Genomic DNA, 23,207 nt, shown 5'->3' on the forward strand with positions numbered 1-23,207 from the left:
CATGGTTGTGTTGGTGTTTTCCTGTGAGGCGAGAGGTGCTGTAAATAAAGGTGCCTGGGTCTGTTTGAGCAGCTCCCAGGAGTGCCGTGGTTGTGTCGGTATTTTCCTGTGAGCCGACAGCTGCTGTAAATAAAGGTGCCCTCTCCCTTTCATGCAGCACCACACAGCAGGTTGTCTTGCTGCGTTGCGTGAAATATTGATACATCTGTCCCTATGATTTTTTCATTGTGCCCGAGAGTGAGTGTGAGCAGCTCCCCGGAGTGCCGTGGTTGTGTTCGTGATTTTCTGTGAGGCCACAGGTGCTGGAAATAAAGGTGCCTGAGTGTGAGTGTGAGCAGCTCCCAGGAGTGCCGTGGTTGTGTTGGTGTTTTCCTGTGAGGCGACAGGTGCTGTAAATAAAGGTGCCTGAGTGTGAGTGTGAGCAGCTCGCAGGAGTGCCGTGGTTGTGTTGGTGTTTTCCTGTGAGGCGACAGCTGCTGTAAATAAAGGTGCCTGAGTGTGAGTGTGAGCAGCTCCCAGGAGTGCCGTGGTTGTGTTGGTGTTTTCCTGTGAGGCGACAGGTGCTGTAAATAAAGGTGCCTGAGTGTGAGCAGCTCCCAGGAGTGCCGTGGTTGTGTTGGTGTTTTTCTGTGAGGCGACAGGTGCTGTAAATAAAGGTGCCTGAGTGTGAGCTGCTCCCAGGAGTGCCGTGGTTGCGTTGGTGTTTTCCTGTGATGCAACAGGTGCTGTAAATAAAGGTGCCTGAGTGTGAGTGTGAGCAGCTCCCAGGAGTGCCGTGGTTGTGTTGGTGTTTTCCTGTGATGCGACATGTGCTGTAAATAAAGGTGCCTCAGTGTGAGTGTGAGCAGTTCCCAGGAGTGCCGTAGTTGTGTCGGTGCTTTCCTGTGAGGCGACAGGTGCTGTAAATAAAGGTGCCTGAGTGTGAGCAGCTCCCAGGAGTGCCGTGGTTGTGTCGGTGTTTTCCTGTGAGGCGACAGGTGCTGTAAATAAAGGTGCCTGAGTGTGAGCAGCTCCCAGGAGTGCCGTGGTTGTGTTGGTATTTTCCTGTGATGCAACAGGTGCTGTAAATAAAGGTGCCTGAGTGTGAGCAGCTCCGAGGAGTGCCGTGGTTGTGTCGGTGCTTTCCTGTGAGGCGACAGGTGCTGTAAATAAAGGTGCTTGAGTGTGAGCAGCTCCCAGGAGTGCCGTGGTTCTGTCGGTGTTTTCCTGTGAGGCGACAGGTGCTGTAAATAAAGGTGCCTGAGTGTGAGCAGCTCCCAGGAGTGCTGTGGTTGTGTTGGTGTTTTCCTGTGATGCAACAGGTGCTGTAAATAAAGGTGCTTGAGTGTGAGCAGCTCCCAGGAGTGCCGTGGTTGTGTCGGTGCTTTCCTGTGAGGCGACAGGTGCTGTAAATAAAGGTGCCTGAGTGTGAGTGTGAGCAGTTCCCAGGAGTGCCGTAGTTGTGTCGGTGCTTTCCTGTGAGGCGACAGGTGCTGTAAATAAAGGTGCCTGAGTGTGAGTGTGAGCAGCTCCCAGGAGTGCCGTGGTTGTGTCGGTGTTTTCCTGTGAGGCGACAGGTGCTGTAAATAAAGGTGCCTGAGTGTGAGCAGCTCCCAGGAGTGCCGTGGTTGTGTTGGTATTTTCCTGTGATGCAACAGGTGCTGTAAATAAAGGTGCCTGAGTGTGAGCAGCTCCGAGGAGTGCCGTGGTTGTGTCGGTGCTTTCCTGTGAGGCGACAGGTGCTGTAAATAAAGGTGCCTGAGTGTGAGCAGCTCCCAGGAGTGCCGTGGTTGTGTCGGTGTTTTCCTGTGAGGCGACAGGTGCTGTAAATAAAGGTGCCTGAGTGTGAGCAGCTCCCAGGAGTGCCGTGGTTGTGTTGGTATTTTCCTGTGATGCAACAGGTGCTGTAAATAAAGGTGCCTGAGTGTGAGCAGCTCCGAGGAGTGCCGTGGTTGTGTCGGTGCTTTCCTGTGAGGCGACAGGTGCTGTAAATAAAGGTGCTTGAGTGTGAGCAGCTCCCAGGAGTGCCGTGGTTCTGTCGGTGTTTTCCTGTGAGGCGACAGGTGCTGTAAATAAAGGTGCCTGAGTGTGAGCAGCTCCCAGGAGTGCTGTGGTTGTGTTGGTGTTTTCCTGTGATGCAACAGGTGCTGTAAATAAAGGTGCTTGAGTGTGAGCAGCTCCCAGGAGTGCCGTGGTTGTGTCGGTGCTTTCCTGTGAGGCGACAGGTGCTGTAAATAAAGGTGCCTGAGTGTGAGTGTGAGCAGTTCCCAGGAGTGCCGTAGTTGTGTCGGTGCTTTCCTGTGAGGCGACAGGTGCTGTAAATAAAGGTGCCTGAGTGTGAGTGTGAGCAGCTCCCAGGAGTGCCGTGGTTGTGTCGGTGTTTTCCTGTGAGGCGACAGGTGCTGTAAATAAAGGTGCCTGAGTGTGAGCAGCTCCCAGGAGTGCCGTGGTTGTGTTGGTATTTTCCTGTGATGCAACAGGTGCTGTAAATAAAGGTGCCTGAGTGTGAGCAGCTCCGAGGAGTGCCGTGGTTGTGTCGGTGCTTTCCTGTGAGGCGACAGGTGCTGTAAATAAAGGTGCTTGAGTGTGAGCAGCTCCCAGGAGTGCCGTGGTTCTGTCGGTGTTTTCCTGTGAGGCGACAGGTGCTGTAAATAAAGGTGCCTGAGTGTGAGCAGCTCCCAGGAGTGCCGTGGTTGTGTTGGTGTTTTCCTGTGATGCAACAGGTGCTGTAAATAAAGGTGCTTGAGTGTGAGCAGCTCCCAGGAGTGCCGTGGTTGTGTCGGTGCTTTCCTGTGAGGCGACAGGTGCTGTAAATAAAGGTGCTTGAGTGTGAGTAGCTCCCAGGAGTGCCGTGGTTGTGTTGGTGTTTTCCTGTTAGCCGACAGGTGCTGTAAATAAACGTGTGTGAGTGTGACGCCAGCCAGCTCCTGAGTGTGCATCTGTGGCAGACACAGGATGTGCCGTCTATGGGCGCCCAGATCCGAGAGGATGTACCTGTGTTTACAAGGAGCATGTATGTCATGTCCCTGCAGTATGTTCATGGCACACACAAGGGAGTGTGCATGCTCCATTCATGGACATGTACTGCTGACAGGACCCTCGCATCAGACAGCCACCCACGAGGGTTTACAGGGCACATATTGGGAACAGGGTGGGGTGGGGAGGGGGGTTACACTGTCAAATATTCCTTACAAAGCCCACCCTTGACACTATGCACCTGCGTGTCAGCCGGTGTCACAATATAGGAATATTTACTGTCCAGATAACAGTCCACTGTGGTTGGCGAAAACAGGAAACAACAAACCGCATTCCCGGTAACACTGACAGGGTGTCTGCCACGAACCGCATTAGCACTGTCTCTGCCTCTGGACGGACGCACGTGGGGATGCTGCCAGCAGCGCGCGGGGAGAGTCTTCCTTAAGTTCCTTTCACCACGTAAAAGGCAATTTCATTGTAATTGCATTTTCCTTTCGCAGTTTGGGAACAGGAGGGGCGCGGAGGCGTTGGCACGAGGTGCATCCTCACACCTATGCCAGTCTCTCTCTGTTGTTGAATATCAGTGCGCTGCCCTCAGTGCCCTGCAGCAGCAAAGGTGCTTCACCTCACGAACGAGGGGCATCGACAGAGATACGGGCCAGTGTCTGTCATGGCTTGTCAATTCAATTCAAATGAACTTTATTCGGTTATTAAAAAATAACCATAAAAGCACAATTAAAATATTACACCAAAATTCCACAAATTTTTACAGTAAATGGATAAAAAATCAATAGATGCAGATAAAAAACTTAGTTAAGACATCACAATTGACTTACGATATCTAAAAACATTTTTTAAAAACACGGTTACAGAGGCAATAACATAAACGTTGTCCAAATACTGCAAAGCCAAAAATGCTGGTCGACATTGTCTCAGACCCAGTTTTTTTAAAACAGGAATAATCCATGTTTTCCTAGGCTTTGAATAAAATGTGCAAAAAAACATAATGTGAATAGATGACTGGGCTGATATATCATCACATGGACAATTACAGAGTATTCTAGACCAATCATTTACCTCTGGGAAACTCAAAGATCGATGCAAAATGTCTAGTCTAAATCGTGTCAACAGAAACCTGTCATAATCCCTAGTAGTTAACAGAATATATGGTTGGGCATTTATCGAAGTCAAGGTAAGATGGTGTGCTACCACGGAAGTCTTGGCCATCTCGCTTGAAAATCTGACTTCATTCATGTATAGCAAGCAAATATTTTTAAGATCCTTCCTTGATACCCTACACATAGTCGGTGGGTCATTATAATATTCAGCATGGCCTATTTGAATCAAGAAAGATTTGACGTATTTCAACCATCTTATATGTTTTGTCCCATCAATACCCAATACATCCTTTAAAACTTGGCGATTAAAAGCAGATTCTTCGGTCATCCAAACCCTATGCCACAAGAGAACAGGCTGTATCTTAATCACATCCCCGATATACGGCAGACCCAATTCAGTGTGACAAATAAAAGTTGACGTACTCTCTGGTACTGCTAAAAGATACCTGAGGAAGATGTTTTCTGCCAATTGTAAAGAATTAACATTGGCGTATCCCCAGATACCAGCCCCATAAGTGGCAATCGCCACACATGAAGCTCTATAGATTCGTAGCAGTTCACCCGGAGAGCGTCTACCCAATTTCCTACTGAAATTGGTTAGGGCCATCAGTGATTTGCTGAACAACAACCGTCTTTCTTTAATGGCCCTGCTCCAAGAACCTGAGTGATCAAATAAAATCCCCAAGTATGAGAAGGTTTCCGTACACTCTATGGCCCTAGTATTAATATAGACAGAATTTTTCTTTTTGATAGTCCCAATCCCACATTTCATAGAAAATGTTTTTGAGCAATTAATTGTGAGGCCCAGATTGGTCATGAAATCTGTAAAAGAGGTTACTACCCTTTGAAGAGCAACGGGAGTGCGTGCCATCAGGACCGCATCGTCAGCATAAAGGAGTGCAGGGATAGGTCGTGTGGCTACCATCGGTAGGTCCCTGCACTCCTTTACTAAGACACCTTCTAGATTATTTATATATAAAGAAAATAGGAATGGGGCAAGGACACAGCCTTGCCGTACTCCTCTAGAAACCCTAAAGTGCTTAGTGCAATCTCCCCCTTGTCCAAAACGAACCCTTGCCTTCGCTCCCGAGTATAGCTGCCTTAAAAATAAAATAATGTGATTATCCACCCCCAGCCCCTCTAAAATCTGCCAAAGCTTTTCATGAACTACACAATCGAATGCTGAGGTTAAATCAACAAAAGTCAAGTACAGCTTTTCCTTTTTAGCTTTGATGTATTTGTCTAAAAGAATATGTAGATTTAGACCCTGGTCGATTGTTCCTAGACCCTTACGGAAGCCGTATTGCAGGTCGCTTAGAATAGAATGATCTTCAGCCCACGCATGTAATCTGTCCAAGACCACACGTCCAATGATTTTAACGGTAGAATCCAATAGTGAAATTGGACGATAGCAGGCCGGATTCGATCTGTCACCCTTTTTAAAAATAGGGACTATGGTAGATTCATACCAGGATGATAAAAACCCACAAGAACAACATGCATTAAAAAGTAATGTTAAAAGTGGTCCCCATAAATCCATATTATTCTTAAAAAGGTCGACCGGGATACCATCCGGCCCCGGCGCCTTACCCCCTAGACTGGCCGATATAGCCAGTTTAACCTCACACAAGGTAAAATTCAATCCACAGTCCTGAAAAATAGGTGTAGACTCCACAGCAGCCTCATGTAACATATTTCCCTGGGCATCCAATGTTTGATTAGTATAAAGCTTGGAGTAATGAGAAATCCACTCTATCTCGGAAATAGCTATCTCGATAGTGGCTTTAGGTTTGTCTGCCAGAAAGGGCGCATTAACTGCCTTCCAGAAGGCAGAGGAATCCCGATCAATGGAGGCCTCATGCAAAGCATTCCAAGCTTCTTCTCTTAAAAGATTCCTCCTGACAGCCAGTGTCTTCTTGTAATTTCTTCTGGCTTCCCTAATGAGATCCTGATCCTTCACGATCGCCTTTAGTGTATATTTGAGGTGCGTGTAAGCCTTGGTGCAAGCCTTATCAAACCAGCCTTCTTGATGGTTCACCCTTTTTTTAGGGTTAATCCAAAGAATGTCTTTTATTTGCGATGTAATAGTCAAGAAGTTGTCTATAATTACTAGTTGGGAGGAGTTTTCATTGAGGCAAGCTTGGAACATACAGTAGCACCTCTTCACTAACTTAATAATAAAATCCTCCGGGTCAACTTTTGCCCATTTCAATGCAAAACCATTTTGCCTACTCAGGGTAATATTCGTCAAGGGATGTATGTCTCTACCTTTAGTGTTAAGGTCTTTATAAGGTGCCATAATGTCGATATTTATTGGGAAGTGGTCACTTAAGGCAATATCGTGGGTAGTAAAACTCACAACACGGGAAGAGTGCCTGCTAGATATCAAAATATAATCTATTGTTGAAAAGGCACCTCGTCCATTAAAAGTAGGATTAAAAGGGACCTCGGTTATACAAAGATTGTTAGCAAACCCCATATCACAGGAGAATACTATGTTATTCAAGAGGTCTCCATGTGTTATATGGGAAAAGTGCGGAGGACTAGTATCTATACCATATGATAACCCACAGGTGCCCTTATCAGCATTTGGACATAAAGAGCAATTAAAGTCCCCCCCCCATATAACAAAAGCGTCTTTAGTTGTCTGTGTTTGTGAGTTGGTTAAGTCTTTATATAGGGATCTAAAAACTTCCTCCCGCAGTGCCATGGATACATTATTATAAAAGTTCACTATTGTCACAGATGATGTCTGACTTATATCCAGACTGACAATTTGGTAGTAGTTATTGGTAGTGACTAATGAGGCTTTCCTGATGTTAAGGTGGTTGCTAATATAGGTACATAGCCCCCCTTTAGCTCTACCATGGGTAGATCCAATTGCAGGGGTATGGAATGTTTTAAAACCACACAAATGAATTGGCTCTTCTGCCCATGTTTCTTGTAAGCCTAGTATCTCGAATTTGCTTACAAAATCCACCCAGACTTTATTTCCCACTTTTGATTTCATGCCAGCCACATTCCAAAATACTAACTTCCAATTATTATTTTTACCTGAACTATCACTATTCCCCTCAATACCCTCAACAAACATTGGTACGTTAGCATTATGAGGCATGGGGGTGTGCTCCAAAACGGCTGCCTTCTCTGTATAGGTATCTTCCACTACTTCTATATCTGCTTGTGGTTCCTTGGGTAATTGTACTGTTTTAATAACTTCAGAGCTCATCATCAATTGGCCCTTGGTGCAGCAATCCCTCACTCCCCCAGTAATTGTGCTTTGGGTCAAGACCCCCAAACCCAGTCAGTCAACACTCTCGAGATTATTAAGACTATCAAATCGGTTTTGAATTGGAATGTTAAACTGGCTCATGTAATGCGGGGTGGGATTCGCCGGGATAAATCTAGTGTTGTTCCTTAATGGCGGTTGATAAAAGTATCCTAAGGGGACGGCACTAATGTGTGAGTCACTCAAACAGTTAACACCAAGCCTGTTCAAAATCAGTCTCACTAATATTGGTGATCTAAAATTCAATATGATACAATCTCCTGGAGATTTTTTAGGCCCTCTCCCTAACCATCCCACTCTCCTTACCATCTTAAACTCCTCAAATAGCTTCTCTGTCAGTCCTGTCCTAGTGCCAAGCCACTGTAGGGATTTATTTCTCAAGGTCTCCCAGGATTCTTCCAGCTCGTGGGTCAATGTAGGAACATTAATTAACACCACTACATATGGTGTGGCTGCTGGTGGTAAATCAAGGAATGCAGCCTGTTGGTTCCCATGGGACGTAACCACGCAGTTAGCATTAGCCAAAGATGGAGTAAAACTTGTCTTGGGCGCAATAGGTATTATAGGTATTGTGGCAGCTGGATGTACCTCAGGCTCGACACAACGAGGTTGTTTAGTTCTCAGAGAAGATATATTACCAGGGGCATTATATCCAGCTGCCGCAGAGCCGGCATAGCTTGACCTGACACCAGTACTAGGATTCTCGTCATTCGCACTAGGGCCAGGCAATGTCATTCTATCGGGTGGTAAAGGAAATAAAGTGTTCAGACATTTGGCTAATTTGGCCTCCATTGAGTCTAATCTGGATGTCAGGTTATTTAAACCTGCCCTAATAAACGTGTCCAATGCATCCAGTTTGGCATTTAAATTTCCTACCTCGCACTGGGTGCGCATATTAGCGCTAATGACAGTCTTTTCCCAGTTTTCTGCCTTGGTAACTGTGGTACATTTTCCCCTTTTGGAATATCTTTTGTGGGTTGTAGATGAGAGCTTTTCGGGTAGGGGGCCTGGGAACTCAATGGTACTCTGACAAGAGTCCGGGTTCCTGGCACGCTTGTTTGGCGGTTGCTGTAATTGCTGCGATACATCGTGTTCCTGCTCACTACCCGACAAGTGGTCAGCAGTAATCACTATGCAGCCATTTCCACCCACAACACTAGACTGGAGTTCGTTATTATCGTGACCAGTTTTTGCTACAGGACAGATCTCCCCCCCCGGCTTTAAAGCCTCCTCAACTGTAGTGATCTGGCGTTCAATGGCGCCTACCGCTCCGGTAAGGTATGTGAGTAAGGTTTGGCGAGAATGCTCGCCAGCATTAGTAGGTTTCTTATTAGATGTACTCGCTATTTTCCTTTTCCCCATGGTTGAACCGACACAAACAGATCGTTACTATATCGAGTAAAGTACCATTAAGCAGCAGCACATATACAAGAACAGGATATTTAGACGGTTTACGCCAGAGTCCAGAGCCAAAATACAAGTAAGAAACCCCAACACAAGCCCCCTTACTAGTAAAACATATGTGCCAGAGATGTGGCCCAGCCCGGCCTCTGTCGGTCTATGACGGGCGTAGACGGGCCCGTCTTGGCCCGGTCTTCGCCCGGGCACGCCCCGCGCGCGTTCCCGCGCTGCGGGACCGCTGTTCAGCTTTTGTCCGTCCTCCAGGGACCAGGGCTAAAGTGCGGCAGTGCTTGACGGCTCCAGGGGCAGGCAGAAAGTGTCCAAACTCGATTTTGCGGTCTCCCGCGCTGCGGGACCGCTGTTTAGCTTTTGTCCGTCCTCCAGGGACCAGGGCTAAAGTGCGGCAGTGCTTGACGGCTCCAGGGGCAGGCAGAAAGTGTCCAAACTCGATTTTGCGGTCTCCCGCGCTGCGGGACCGCTGTTTAGCTTTTGTCCGTCCTCCAGGGACCAGGGCTAAAGTGCGGCAGTGCTTGACGGCTCCAGGGGCAGGCAGAAAGTGTCCAAACTCGATTTTGCGGTCTCCCGCGCTGCGGGACCGCTGTTCAGCTTTTGTCCGTCCTCCAGGGACCAGGGCTAAAGTGCGGCAGTGCTTGACGGCTCCAGGGGCAGGCAGAAAGTGTCCAAACTCGATTTTGCGGTCTCCCGCGCTGCGGGACCGCTGTTCAGCTTTTGTCCGTCCTCCAGGGACCAGGGCTAAAGTGCGGCAGTGCTTGACGGCTCCAGGGGCAGGCAGAAAGTGTCCAAACTCGATTTTGCGGTCTCCCGCGCTGCGGGACCGCTGTTTAGCTTTTGTCCGTCCTCCAGGGACCAGGGCTAAAGTGCGGCAGTGCTTGACGGCTCCAGGGGCAGGCAGAAAGTGTCCAAACTCGATTTTGCGGTCAAAGGGGCTGCGGCCCGGAATTGACATACACCACAGAGGGTGTCTTGTAGCGGTAGCTTGGGAACGAGGCGCTTTGCCGGAGAAACACGTGATCCCCGGTACAGGATCCAGCGGGCAGGGGCGTAGGAGACACTAAAATTCTGGGGGGGGACAGGGACAACCTTGTGCACTTTCCAGTGACCCTATACAAATCACCGCCCGTTAAACAAATACAATTGCATACTTTCGAAGTGAAATATTGAGAAAAGCAGGCACAGTTTGCATGCATGCTTTATTGTTATTTACATTCATATAGTAGAGACCAAATGTTTAAAAAAAAAACCATATATATGAATCTTGCATCTTAATGCACAAAGCAAACAAAGGCCGCTGACTTAGGGTGGGGGCGTCGTGTTTGCAAGTGCATTATGGTTTGAAAAGTACCTGCTGCTGCATTCCTGGTCTCCAGCAATTTTCAGGCAACAATAAAAATGTGAAGATAACTTTGATGATTAATGTTCTTTTTTTGAGAGAGATCGAAGGCTTGTCTAGTGAAAGTTTTAATTCAAAAGGTCAGTGAGTTACTGCTTTTGTCTGAGATATTCTTTTGGTATTTGAAGTTTATAAGTTAAAATCCTAACATTGAACAGTGAGCTATTAACCGTCATCAAAGAGCTGCATAAATGTATAGATTAGAACGTAATGATTTTTCCCCAGTCTTTTCCTATCCTAATATTGGAAAATGGGTTCATTAGGATAGAAATCAATTCTGATTATTGAAGAGAACCCCCCAACCATGGTGTTATGTTTTACATTCTGAGTTTGTGTTTCTCGAGTGTTGCAAAGCCGCCCTGGGCACTCCCCAACTTTTTGCTGACTGGTACTGGTGGTACCTGACTGACTGACCCTGGCCTCTGCCTAAACAGCCAGTGCTATTCTGAAAGAGGCACTTAAAAATACAGTGAAAACACCTACATACACTAGGGTGCACTATGGGTTAGGGGACCCCTATGATTGGCATGACCTCTCCTATAAGGCCCTAGTACATAATAGGGCAGGGGGATTAGAACTACTTTTAAGTCCCTAGAATATAATAAGGCACGGCAGTTTAGAGGCCAGCAGCCCTTTCTGCGCTTGCATGTGTGCACTGCTGAAGCCTGAGGTCAGTTTAAAAGTAGCCCTGTGTTATAGGGCTGCTTTTAAAATGCAAATTGTGCCCAAACTCGACTTTTGGGTTTGGGGAACTTACAAATTGATCAACTACAACGTTGGGGCAAAATTAAGTGGAAAAATGTTTTCCACTTAACTATGGCTGTATCATATTTGCCACATAATACATCATCTGCTGCATAATCTAACGATTTCCTCCAAAACAATTTTGTAGCTCAAACGGATCCCAAATTACTAAAAGAAATGTGACTTGTGTTGCTGTGAAGTTTAGGGCCATTTGCAAAGGTTAGTAAAGAAAACAATTCCTAAGAAAACAATTGGTCCCAGACACTCCTAATGACACTCAAATTAATACCTGTACGAGAGTGTAGTATGCAATCAATTCATATAACCGAAAATGTATAATGTAAAGGCACATTCAACAGGGAAATCTCATAGATAAGAGGCCAACCAAAGTCAATTAAATTGCAAACATCAATTTATTTCCCGGTGAATCATATTCATAAAATGCAAACTTAGGGGCTGACTACGATGGCAGGCGGACTTCAGTACCACCGCCATCGAATCCGGGAATGGGGCCGCTGGCCTTCAAGGTGGAGGCCCCACGATAGGCATTACAATGCGACTGCCACTACGGTGTTCGCAGTGCCTATCTTTTACATTGCAGCAGGTGCTGCTGGCTGCATCATCCGCCGCAAAGTGAAAAAAAATGAACATGTTAAATATATCGGTGCCTGCCACATGGTGCAGTGATATGTTGTGGGGCATCATAGATGCCCCCCAGGACCCATGTCTGAGGGCCAAGGGTAAAGGGGCCTGCTACGGGCCCCCAATGTCCCTTTCGCCAGCATTTCCATGGCAGGTGAACCGCCATTGATAAGCTGGCGGGTAAGGGACATCGTAATCCCTGCTTGCACCACCAGCATTGTAGGAACCACAAGCCCCTCCACCACACCGGCGGGCTCAAGAAGCCCGTCGGGTACACAGTGGTTGGTCTTTCCGACCGCCAGGTAACCACCCGCCATTGTAATATGGCGGGCTGTGATGCAGTCACCAATGGCGGTGGGACCGCCACCGACGGGGTGACGTGGCGGTCCCACTGCCATTATAATCACCCCCTAAGTTTGGTGTGCATGCAAATCCTACATTGCCAACCCCTGGCAAGTTGCACTGCTAGTGCTGGAAAAAGGCCAATGGAGGTACCAATGGGTGAGGTGGACTGGCCTCAAGGGTCTTGTGACCTCAGTGACAGATTCACTGTCGATCTAGGATGTGCTTCTTCATATGCCTGCCCGTAAGACTGGAAGTGAACTGCAGTATGGATTGTGGTGGACGGGTCCACCTGCGGGTGCTAAGACACCTGGGCTTCTAAGGTCTATCGGGCCTTCTAAGGTGTAGCATCGGAATAAGCTCTGTCAGGAAGGAGTGTGGTATGGTGAACTGGTCATGAAGGTCTGAACATGGTTCTCTAGTTCCAAATTCAGCAGCTCTGGCCAGAGTGCCACATTCTCTCCCACACTGAACACCATACTGCCCCACTGAGAGAAACTTGCACTGCCTTCAGCACAACTCAATTGTGCTGCGACTAAATTCAAATTATGCACTAGACAACAGTAAAATGCTGCCTGAAAAAAAATGAATAACACCCTGGAAAAAGCAAACACTCATAGGGAATGCAAGAATAAGCAAAGCATGTGAACTGTAATCAGAAAAAAACATGGTTACCTTAACGGTTTTAAACTCAGTAAGTGATTTTGCCTGAAAAGTTCAAGACATGGCTACAGGACCAGGAAGGGACCCCTTTCAATGTCCATTGCTTATATCCTTTCAAAATGTATGCAGTTTGGTTTAAAAAAGACCACATCCCCAAACACAGAGCCGCATTTTATAAGCTAAAATAATTAAAAAGTTGAACACGATCATATTAAACGTTTCCACTCTACCCATCAACCAGATATTGCAGTCCCTTTAGGAATGGCGCACTTACCCACCCTGGGAAAACAATGTTGTTCTAGGAAAGAAGATAAAAAAGAAAGTAGCGCTTTCACTGGCAAACTCTGTAAAGTGGCGCTAATGTGTGTGGGTGTAAATAACAGTCTGGCCTGTCTGCTGTCCACTCTGTATTGCTTTATTTAGGTATTTAACTATTTTTTCTCTACATTCCGAGGTTTTTCTTTTCAATAGAAAACGGTCAGAAAATGAGGACATTTACAGCCAAAGTGTTCAGCCTTTTTTGGATCAATTTCACAGGGGAACAAATAAAGAAAAGGAGAGGCAAGAGAGAGTACCTTAAGAGCTGCCTCTTGAAATCAGCACGCAAGCAGGAGCGAGACAGAGACAGAAAGAGATGGAGGAATAAAGAGAGAAGGGCAGCCGCCAGAGGCAGATCAGGAGTAGTGGACACGGTCCTTGCCATGAAGGAAAAGAGACAGCGTTTATTTTTTCTCCATTCTCTGCCCTTCCCAGAACAGCTGAGCCTTCCTGCAGCAGAACAAAAGGCAGAGGGCGGGTGGCCTCTGACTCCAGGCAGGTCAAGTACAGGGCCATTAGGTAGCGCTTTCGCGTGCTAATGGCCCTGCGATAACAGAAGGGAGAGGGGAAATTCCTTTGTCCCCTCGTCCCCCCCACCCTTGTCCCCCGTGTCCCCCCACTCCAAAATCTGGGGGGGGTATATCCCCCGCGTCCCCCACACTTCCTACGCCCATGCCAGCGGGTCTGTTGCACCCCCAGAGCTGTGTATGCCGTCTCACTCAGCACCGGTCAGAAGAGCAGGCTGTCAAGAGTCTTTGCAAAGACAGCTCATAGATAGGGGATCACTCACACTGACGAGTATCAGGGGGTGCACAAGACAGGGGTTCAGCCCGAGTGGCCCCTTCACGACAGGCCGAAGACTCTGAAAGGTCCGTGGAGCTGGGGAGAGCCACGCACACCAGTAGTGACAAATGCCTGACTCCTGTGCTGGAGACTGTCCCTGGGGGCCAGCCTGCCTCCTGCTGTGAGTGACGGGCAGGTACCTGCTCCCTCCGCGGGGGTGGGGCGGAGGGGGCTCCATCCCTTCCCTGACAGGCAGACATGTCTCCCCAGAGCCGGGCCCGGGCACAGCTCGGTGCTTCCTGAGAGCAGCATCTGCTCAAAGACCAGTGAAGGGGAAAGAGGAGGGAAGCAGGGCTCTTACCGGCCCCCCTCCCCTCCCCGCCCCGCCTCGTTATCTCTGTGAATCCAAGCAGCATGGAGAGTGCACTCCAGCTACAAGAGGCAGGTGCACGTGCTAAGCAATGCAGCGGCTGGAGGCTCATCAATGCGCTGGAGCCCCCACTCTCGCACCTCATGCCCCCCCACCCCCCGGGCTGCTGTGCCTCAGGAGCAACGTCAATCATGCCTTCCTTTTCAACTCCCGCCCAATTGCATCATACATAGTACTTGCTTTGGAGAGGGTGTGGCTCACTTGCGCCATTCTTTGCAATTGCACAAATAAAGAGCGGTTCAACCCCCGGAAGAAGCTTCGAAGCGCTTTTGGTGAAAGAATGAAACAGTAGTGAGAGATCCTTAGGATTAACAGACTTTGATTCTCTGCCTCCAGTCCGATCAAATGCCACTGCACCCTGGCCCAGAGATGAGGAGGTGGCAGTCGTGGATGTGATGGAGAGTCACCAGCGCTGGCTTTGCACCATGATCACATTACATATAGATGCATAGCACACTAGGGCCCTCATTTACGGGGATTTGTCGTATCGCAGTGCAGGATGGCATCCTGCTGCACTGCACTGCCCTGCGTCACAGGCAAAGGGCAGGGATGCACTGTATTTATCCAATACGGTTCATTCCTGTCCCTTCCTCTTGTGCGGGCACCGTTTCTGCAGCCTAGCGCCAACGCAGGCACCCTTGCAAGGATGCCCGTGTTGTCTGCAGGATTGTCTTTGTGCTGGAAGAGGCACCTTCCAGCATGGAAACAATCCATGGAGGTGTTTTCCTCTTTCTATGTGTGCTGCAGATTGCATCACACATGGAAAGAGGAGGAAACAAGGAGAAATCAAGATATTTCTCGTTTTGCCTCACTTTGGGAGGCGTAAGATTTTGATGCATTCCCAGGCTTACTAATCAGTCCTTGAAAATCTTGGAATGTGTCAAAAGTTCTGGGTGTTGCATGGGAACACCCACCACAACACCCCTTGAATGCCTCTATTGCACAGAGTAAGGCGACGCAGTGATTTGCACTGCGTTGCTTTACTCAAGATTTATGAGGCGACTCAAAGCCACACAAGGTAGCTTTGTGTGACTACATAAATCTGACACAGAGCCCTGCATCACGCATGTAACACTTTGCGTGGTGCGAACAAGGCTCTAATATCTATTCCCCTAGATGCAGAGCACACATTCTCCATCTACTGCCATGCCCTGTCTCTATCAATGACTTTGCTTGTTAGAAATGAGGGGGCTCTGGTTGGCGCAGGCAAGTACCAGCGACAAGTAGGGACCCTTTACTTCTAGTCAGGGCGAAGGATGGCTCCTTAGAATAACCCATGCTCACCCTCTAGGTGCGTGGCACGAGCAGTCAAGGCTAAACCTCAGGGCGTACATGGTTAAGCACTTGCAATTATACACACAGTAAATACTTTGCATGCACCACAGACGGACACCAGGCAGGTTGTATACAAAAATAAGGCTTTTATATTTTCAGCAGATTTAGTACAAGACCCAGCAACGGTGAAACGGTGGGGCCACGATCTCTATGAATACGGAAAGTTCTTTTATACGGAAAGTCGTCTTATACGGGGCAACAAGGGGAACTGTGGGTCTTAGCGCGCTTCGCGCTGAGACGGTAACCGGGAGGCACGCGTCAGACGGCAGGGAAAACAGAATGTTGCGGACCCTGGATCCGATGCGAGCTCGCGGTCGAGTTCGTAAGTACAGTACCTTGTTTCTTTCAGTAAAGGCTGGTGCGGGACACTCAGCGGCTCTTCAGAAGGGCGAGGCGGCGTACGGGGCTCCCACGCTTTACGAGGGGGGTCTGGTCCTTCAGGCTCACAGCAAGAGCGGGGTGTTTCAGGTTGGCAAGTGAGCAAAGCGGGGCAGCCGGGCACGCTTTCTACGTCCGGGCCGTCCGAGGCTTGGAGATGCTCACAGCGCCGATTCCGGCGGGAGGGGTGAAGGTGCGCAGTGGGCCTCCGGCGAGCGAGGTGACGGGGGCAGCCCAGCACGGCGTAGGGAGAGCGTCTCAGATCGAGCGAGGCTCTTCCCAAGGCAGGGGCGGCTAAGCAGTCCGGTCACGGCTCAAGGAGGGGCTGAGGGGCACGAGAGTCACGGCTCCGGCAAAGGAAGGAACACCACAGTCCGGCGGTGGGCGAGTGAAGGTCTGGTTGAGCCCAATGGTCCTGGGGTTCAGTTCAGGGGGCAAGCTCGCTTCCAAGCCCTTGGAGATCGTTTTGAAAAGCACAAGTTTCTTGAAAATAAAAATAAAGCAAAGTCTCTAGCAAAAGGTTCCTCTTCTCTCCTTTGGCAGCAAGGTCACCACTCCAGGCCAGTCCCCCAGGATAGGGACAGTCTTCCTCCTTACAGCTTTCCTGGCGCCTCCTCCTCAGGCAGAGATTCTTCTTGGTTCAAAGCGGATCTGATTTCTTAGGAGCAGGGCTCCTACATTTATACTACATTTCTTTTGTTCTCCCAGGCCAGGGGGGCCCTTGCCTAGTTCAGTCCAGTTCTGGAGCACTTTGTTGACGCGATGCAGGCTTCTTCTTTCAGAGTGCAGGGCAGAGTCATCAGACGCTCCACATGGGGCGGAGCCGGCATTGTGGTGGCAGAGCACAGTCCTATTCAGAGTCCAGGTGTACTCCTCCCACCCATCTACCTGTCAATCTTTCCATTCACCACCAGGCTACCTAGCCCTGGCCATCTGGGTTTCCCCAGCCCTGTCACTCACACAAGCCAGACAGCAGATATACATCACGCAGAGGCGGGCTGAAATGGTTAGGCAAGCAAAGGCCAACTTTCTAAAAAGTGGCATTTGCAAACGCAGAATATTAAAATAAACCATACGAAAAGATGTACCTTATTATTCTGAGTTCAGGCATACTAAACTCGATCTTCTACCATGTTCCCTGGGCATGTAGGATCATAGGATGTAACAATCTTAACAGCCCATTCTGGCCTATGAGAACAGGGTAGCCTTACAATAGTGAAAAACGAAAATGGCTGTAATTCACTATTAGGACATGCCACACATATCAGGGCTTGTCCTACCTTATGCTTACAACGCACCCTGCCCTTGGGCCTACCATAGGGGTGACAAACATGAAGTTAAGGGAAGGTTTAGGGACTGGCAAGTGTGTGCACTTGCCAGTCAGCATGTCAGTACCAGACTGCACGCAGGTTCTGCGATGGCAGACTTAGACACATTTTACCAGGCCGCTTCTGTGGGTGGCACAACCAGTGCTGCAAGCCCACCAGCGGTATTTGTATTTACACGCCCTGGCACTTCTGGTGCACTTTACTGGGGTCTGACAGTAAACCAAATAAGCCAATCATGGAATCCAACCAACATATATATTTTACATAGGGAGCACTTGCACTGTGGCACTGGTTGGCAGTGGCACAGTGCGCTGAGCGGCCAACACCATAAAAATGCACGAGGCACAGCGACAAAAAGTGGAAGGTAGACTCACGCCAAGGTGCCAGGTCTAACATTGCTCTTAAATGATAAACAGCAAAGCAGGTTTATCTAGGCCCTCCACACAGTGTGACTGTCTGGAACTTGGCCTTTTGTGTATGAGCTCAGTGCCTATGGAGTATTCGTCGAATGCTTAGGTGCTGGATTTGATATGATGCTGAATTTAATAAATGTTGTCGTTAAAGATTTTGTCAACTTTTTCTCATCTTTATTAATTTCTTTCATTATTGTCAACGAATAGTTGAGATGTTTGACTGAATTTCGTCTGGTGCCCTTTTTTTTCTTCATTGCACCATATGTTCTCTCAATCCCTATAAGTGTTTTATAATCTCTAAACGTTTCGCTGGGAGACATGATATTAGGGTTCTTTGTACCCAGCTCACTTGCATTGCAAGCTATGTTGGATTGAGGCTGGGCATGAATCTAGTTGGTTGCTAAGCGGGGTGACCCACACTGGTCTGTGGGAAGGTGACCGCCCATACATACAAATGGCCAGCTACTACAACATGTGGTTTGTGAGAATGGTAAAAAATTTTATGTTGCGGTTCTAAAATCTAAAAAAAAGAAAGGCATCATTGAATGCTAGTGCTCCCCCTGAGCTTACTTGAAGCCTGTTAGGTAGCCAACACATTGACAGATGATATGTGTTTTGAAGTATGCCTAGTGCCAACTAATACTGACATCTGATTTATCAGGAAGGTTGAATGCTTGATGTAACTTCACGTAATAAAACCGACCATGACCCCTCAGTTGGGCTCAAATTTTGCAAAGCGATCTAGTCATGTAAGGCAAAATTAACACGTCATTGACTTTCAGTGTAATTTTGCTCCTTGTTACTGATCCACATACAATACAAGGTGACAAGATTCACTAAGATTAGACACAGAATCACGGTCGGAAAACTCCATGTGTGCCGCCTCTTCCTCATTCTTTATGTCCTGATGAAGACTCCATTTTGAGAAGCGAAACACAAGAATGCTCACTCTGTACAACACCAGATGCCCAAAAGATGTTAAACATATAGGTGTAAAGAATGCTTCCTAGAGAAAGAATACACGTGTAGACACATGAAAGAGAATTTGGGGCTCATGTCTTTTTTTTGTACTTGGGATAAAGTGCACTCATTGATTAGATCATCTCTTATTTAATGAAAATAAAATCTATACTTCACATGAATTCATGATGCTGAAAATATGATTAATATATGTTAAATGGATTCTGATCCTTCAAGCATAAATGAAAGAAGGGCACAAAATGAGTCACTTGTTTTGAGCAAATTGAAAATCAGAAGGAATCCAGTGATCATTTGTTCTAATTGTATTTTATTTTCTCATTGATTGGGGTGTGTTAGTGCTACATGCCCCACTTAAAATTTTCCAATGATATACTTGGCTGTGTCACTGGATTCTCTTACTCTTACGTCTGTGGTGGTCACCATGTCACTGATGTTTGTCTTTCTGCACACAGGTATGTGTTCCTTCTCACCATCCTCTTCTTCATTCCTGGAGTGGTGATGATCATTGCCTATGGACTCATCTCCCGCGAGCTCTACCGAGGGATCCAGTTTGAGATGGACATGAAGAAAGAGGCCAAAGGTCAATATTTTATCACAGTAGCAGAGATGTTAGTATTGAGAGATAAGTGGGTAGGAGCACGGGATGAAGGGATTGGTGCATGTGCCCCTCTTCAACACTCACACACAGAACTGGACTAGTCAACCGACATCTTAGAAAAATCCCAACAGGTTTTTACTATTTCCATAATCAATACTTTTGGGAAATTTCATATACTGTGAATTTCTCTGGGGATTATTTGCATGTTTATAGGTCATTCTGAAACCCTGACTCGACTATTAGTAGCTTGTCATCTCATCACCAGCCCTACACACACATCAGGGGGAAGATACACCATGTGTCGATGTGCTTAGAACACAACAAATCCTGAGCTCGGTGCCGCATCACAGTAAGTCACTTGAATGCGTGTAATAACAAAAACTAAAAAAATAGTTTGTCATACCCAACTCCTCAATGCACAGCCAAAATCCATGGTTCAAAACAAATATATTAAAACGTCTTTCATTTCTAAAAAGTTAAAATTAAGAACCATATCTCTTTTATTTATAATGCCTCAATGTCATCATTTTGGGTGCAGTAATGTCCACAAATTATGCAAAAAATTGAAGTACAAAATAGTCCGGATTTGAATCAGTATGCGCAGCTGAGTTTAGTTTTATCTCCCTACCAAATCACTAGGATTAGAGTTCACTTTTTCATCATAACCCACTCCCTGCTTCTGGGGAGTAGCACAATCTTTCTTTAATTTTAAAATTCGAGTATATCCTAACAATTGTACCCTTGAATTACAATAAATCTGATTTACTTTTCTGGAAGAAGACTCAAACCCTTATTTAAAACACGAATTTCTAATTTGGAGCAATCTCATATGGTAAATTGTCTACTAGGCATTGATTTTTTGCTGTTATATCTTCCCGGTTTCAATCGTATTTCCGTCCGTTTCTTCTCCTTTTTATGTCTTACATTTTCTGGGCTGTTTTGTTGCAACTATGCCCTGCCTCTTCTTTCACCCACCAGTGCCGGTGGTTGCAGATGAGAGCCACCCGGCACTCGATTTTGGAAATCAGCACTTAGTTTGAAGCAGAGCAAAAGAGAAGAAAATGTAAAAGGGGAAAGACAGAAAGACAAAAGGAGAAAGCAGGGATGAAAGAGAACCTACAGGAGTGAGGGAAAGGGACAGGAGTGAGATAAAGGGACAGTGAGTGTCTGGGGGTGGATGGAAGAGGCATGAGGTGTAATTAAGACTATGCAGCCTTGGTATTCAGCACTTCAACCTTTGATAGCGCCGGCCACGGACTGCTGAGCAAAGCTTGGTGCCCTGACACATATGCTTTTACAAATTACTCACAGTCTCCCACCCCTCCTAACAGAGACCCACCTGTATCATTGTGATTTTTTCTCAACTGGCCTGAATCATTTGAATCGGGATAAGGCCGCTTTACAAGGACAAGTAAGAGTAAGTAATAGGTCACCTCTGTAGTATTATTTTACATACTCTTACATGCCTTTTTGAATGGTATCTAAACACTTAAAATAGCAATACAGTAATACTAAAATAGAAATATTCATATGGAGTTAGAGCAAATTGAAAGGACTGTGCCCTCCTTGGTTTTGTACATATAATAATGAGTGGGGCGTTTCAGGGACAATTCACAAAGGCATGAAACTGTATGTAAAAGAGTTCTCTTGTAGTCCTACTTTCTGTACACATGCATGCTAAGTGAAGAACTCTTATCCCAGAATCTGTAACGGCATTTCACTACCGTAAATCTGTTGCCTTGCCACAAATATAGCCACTAGGTCTTTGGACAAAGGTATAGATTCAGTGTATTTCGCAATTTTTAATGTCACAAAGAAATGTGCCAATGTGTGTATGATTACTATACAGACTGTTAAAAGTTAAGTGCCATGTAAACTTTTACTTTCCTGTTTTAGCAGGAGGACACAAGCAGGACTTGAGCCTTGTAAGCAAAACAGGGATTTAGAAACAACCCTGAATAACACAAATAGAATAAACCTAGGTAAAGAATACCTATAGAACAAAATAAGGGAGGCAGAAACAACCCTGAATAACACCTATGGAATAAATATAGGTATAGATTATCTATAGAAAACTATAAGGGATGTACAAACAACCCTTAATAATACCTATAAAATACCTATAGGTATTGAACACCTATAGAGTACAGTGCACACCAAGTTACCGAAGTAACATATTGTCATAGACATCCTGTATCTGCTCAATTCTCCATTGGAAATCTCTAGAAGTGGCTGCGGGGTATCACCAGTCCCTTCAGAATTGCCCCCCCCTTCTGCAATAACTTGCCTTAAAGAATAACTTGTCAAATGGAACTTTTGCAAACACTGAGCATCATTAAACGCATGCGTTTCACCATTGTGCATTTAAAAGCAGGTATTACTTCCTGTCTGCTCACGGAACAGGGTGAGCCATGTCCCTTGGTTTCCTGTCTCCTCTCTTCTGCACTGATGAGATTCCCCACAGCCCACCCCTGCCCCCCACCACGATTCCCAATATCTGCTTCTACGTCTGCATAGCTTCTGTTTTCTGGAACCCTGCACAAGTCCCCACGTTTGTGCTCCCTTTTGTAGTATTACTGATTCTGTACTAATTTCTTGTGGTACCTCATTTAGAATTGTCATAATGAACAGCAGCTTTTGTTAACAAACCCTATCCTGAGAAGCTCCAGATTTGCCTTCAGCGTTTGACCACTATGTCCAATGATGTGTTCTCACACCAATGCATCTGTTTTATGTCAGGATCTAGAGGACACAAATAATGACCAGCTAAAACACCGCGGCCAAAATATCAACTGACACTATATCATGAATCTTAGTATATATAGTTAAAAAAACACGTTTCAAGTGCGGTATGATTATAAAAAAAACTAAAAACCAGATATTCACCAGTTATGGTTCAGTAAACCAACCATAGCTAGCACCCTCCTCATGACCTCCGATATCACGTCAGGTATGATGGGAAATGAAATATTTGATGGCAGCACCTAGTGGTACCAATGCTCTGCTAAGTGTCCCATCCAAACTACTGTTATATCTTAGGAAACACTATTTACACAATTTTTAATCCTCTTTATTGGCCTCAGAATACACCATGTAATAATACTGCACCCTATAAAAACATAACTCTTCTTTACACATTAACCCCCTACAATCTTATAAAAAATAAAACCTATTTTAGAACACCTGCACCAATACTGAAAGTGTTCACAACTGTTGAAAACTCCAGTACAACAACATAAATAAGCACGATCACAAAATTTAACACATTTCATAAGTATCCACTCAACTGCTGCCAAAACACTCAGTGTCCATACTACTACACACACCATGATTTAGAAACACAAAAATGTAATGTAAACATTGCACTACAATTGTACGACCACACATCCACAGATCAATACAAAAAAACACAGTCCATTAAACTACTGGAAGCAAGAACACATACATAGACTGAATTACCCTATCACCATGCAATATACACAAGCAAACAGAATAGTAGCCTAAAAAATCATACACCTAGCTTAGTATATAATCAGAGAAAGTGTTACATACAGCTATGTAACTATTATACAAACATTCCAGTATTTCTGTAGGAGGGGCTCACCATTATGTTGCAATACAAATACAAGTCTGTTCACTACTTTTAAATTATACAGTTACATCAAGGATCCAAACCATATGTTATACAAAATAGGTTTTACTCATATTACATGTAATTTAAACATCTATATTTGTCATTCATATCATTACAAAAATCAGAACTAATGTCAGTATCATGGATGATGTCAACAATGATGTCATTTGAGGTGTCATTTGAGATGTCATTATTGATGTCATCAATGATGTAATTTACATGTCATGAGTGATGTACTAGTGGAATCATAAGCAAACCGTTACTGCAATTCAAGTTGTGGTTAGTTTACTAGATCATAACTGGCAAATAATATTGTTTTTCAGATTTTTGTTTAGTAACCATTACTGCACTTTAACTGTGTTTTTTGGTAACTCTCAGATTTGTTTTAACTGAAAAACCAATGGTTAAAGTGACATAATTAGGATTTGGAATGAGATGCGCACT

The 23,207-nt window shown here is 46.1% G+C and overlaps 1 protein-coding gene across 2 annotated transcripts in view; it reads left to right on the forward strand.

Moving 5' to 3' along the window:
• The window catches only part of CCKBR (cholecystokinin B receptor), a 342,211-nt gene that overhangs the window by 310,703 nt on the left and 8,301 nt on the right, over positions 1 to 23,207 (forward strand). For both annotated transcript variants that reach the window (XM_085623513.1, XM_085623512.1), the window contains exon 4: positions 18,984 to 19,111. In XM_085623513.1, the coding sequence (XP_085479639.1) occupies positions 18,984 to 19,111 (128 nt within the window). The remainder of the gene's footprint in view (positions 1 to 18,983; positions 19,112 to 23,207) is intronic.

The sequence above is a fragment of the Triturus cristatus genome, chromosome 8 (assembly GCF_964204655.1).
Source record: "Triturus cristatus chromosome 8, aTriCri1.1, whole genome shotgun sequence".
Lineage (NCBI taxonomy): Eukaryota > Metazoa > Chordata > Amphibia > Caudata > Salamandridae > Triturus > Triturus cristatus.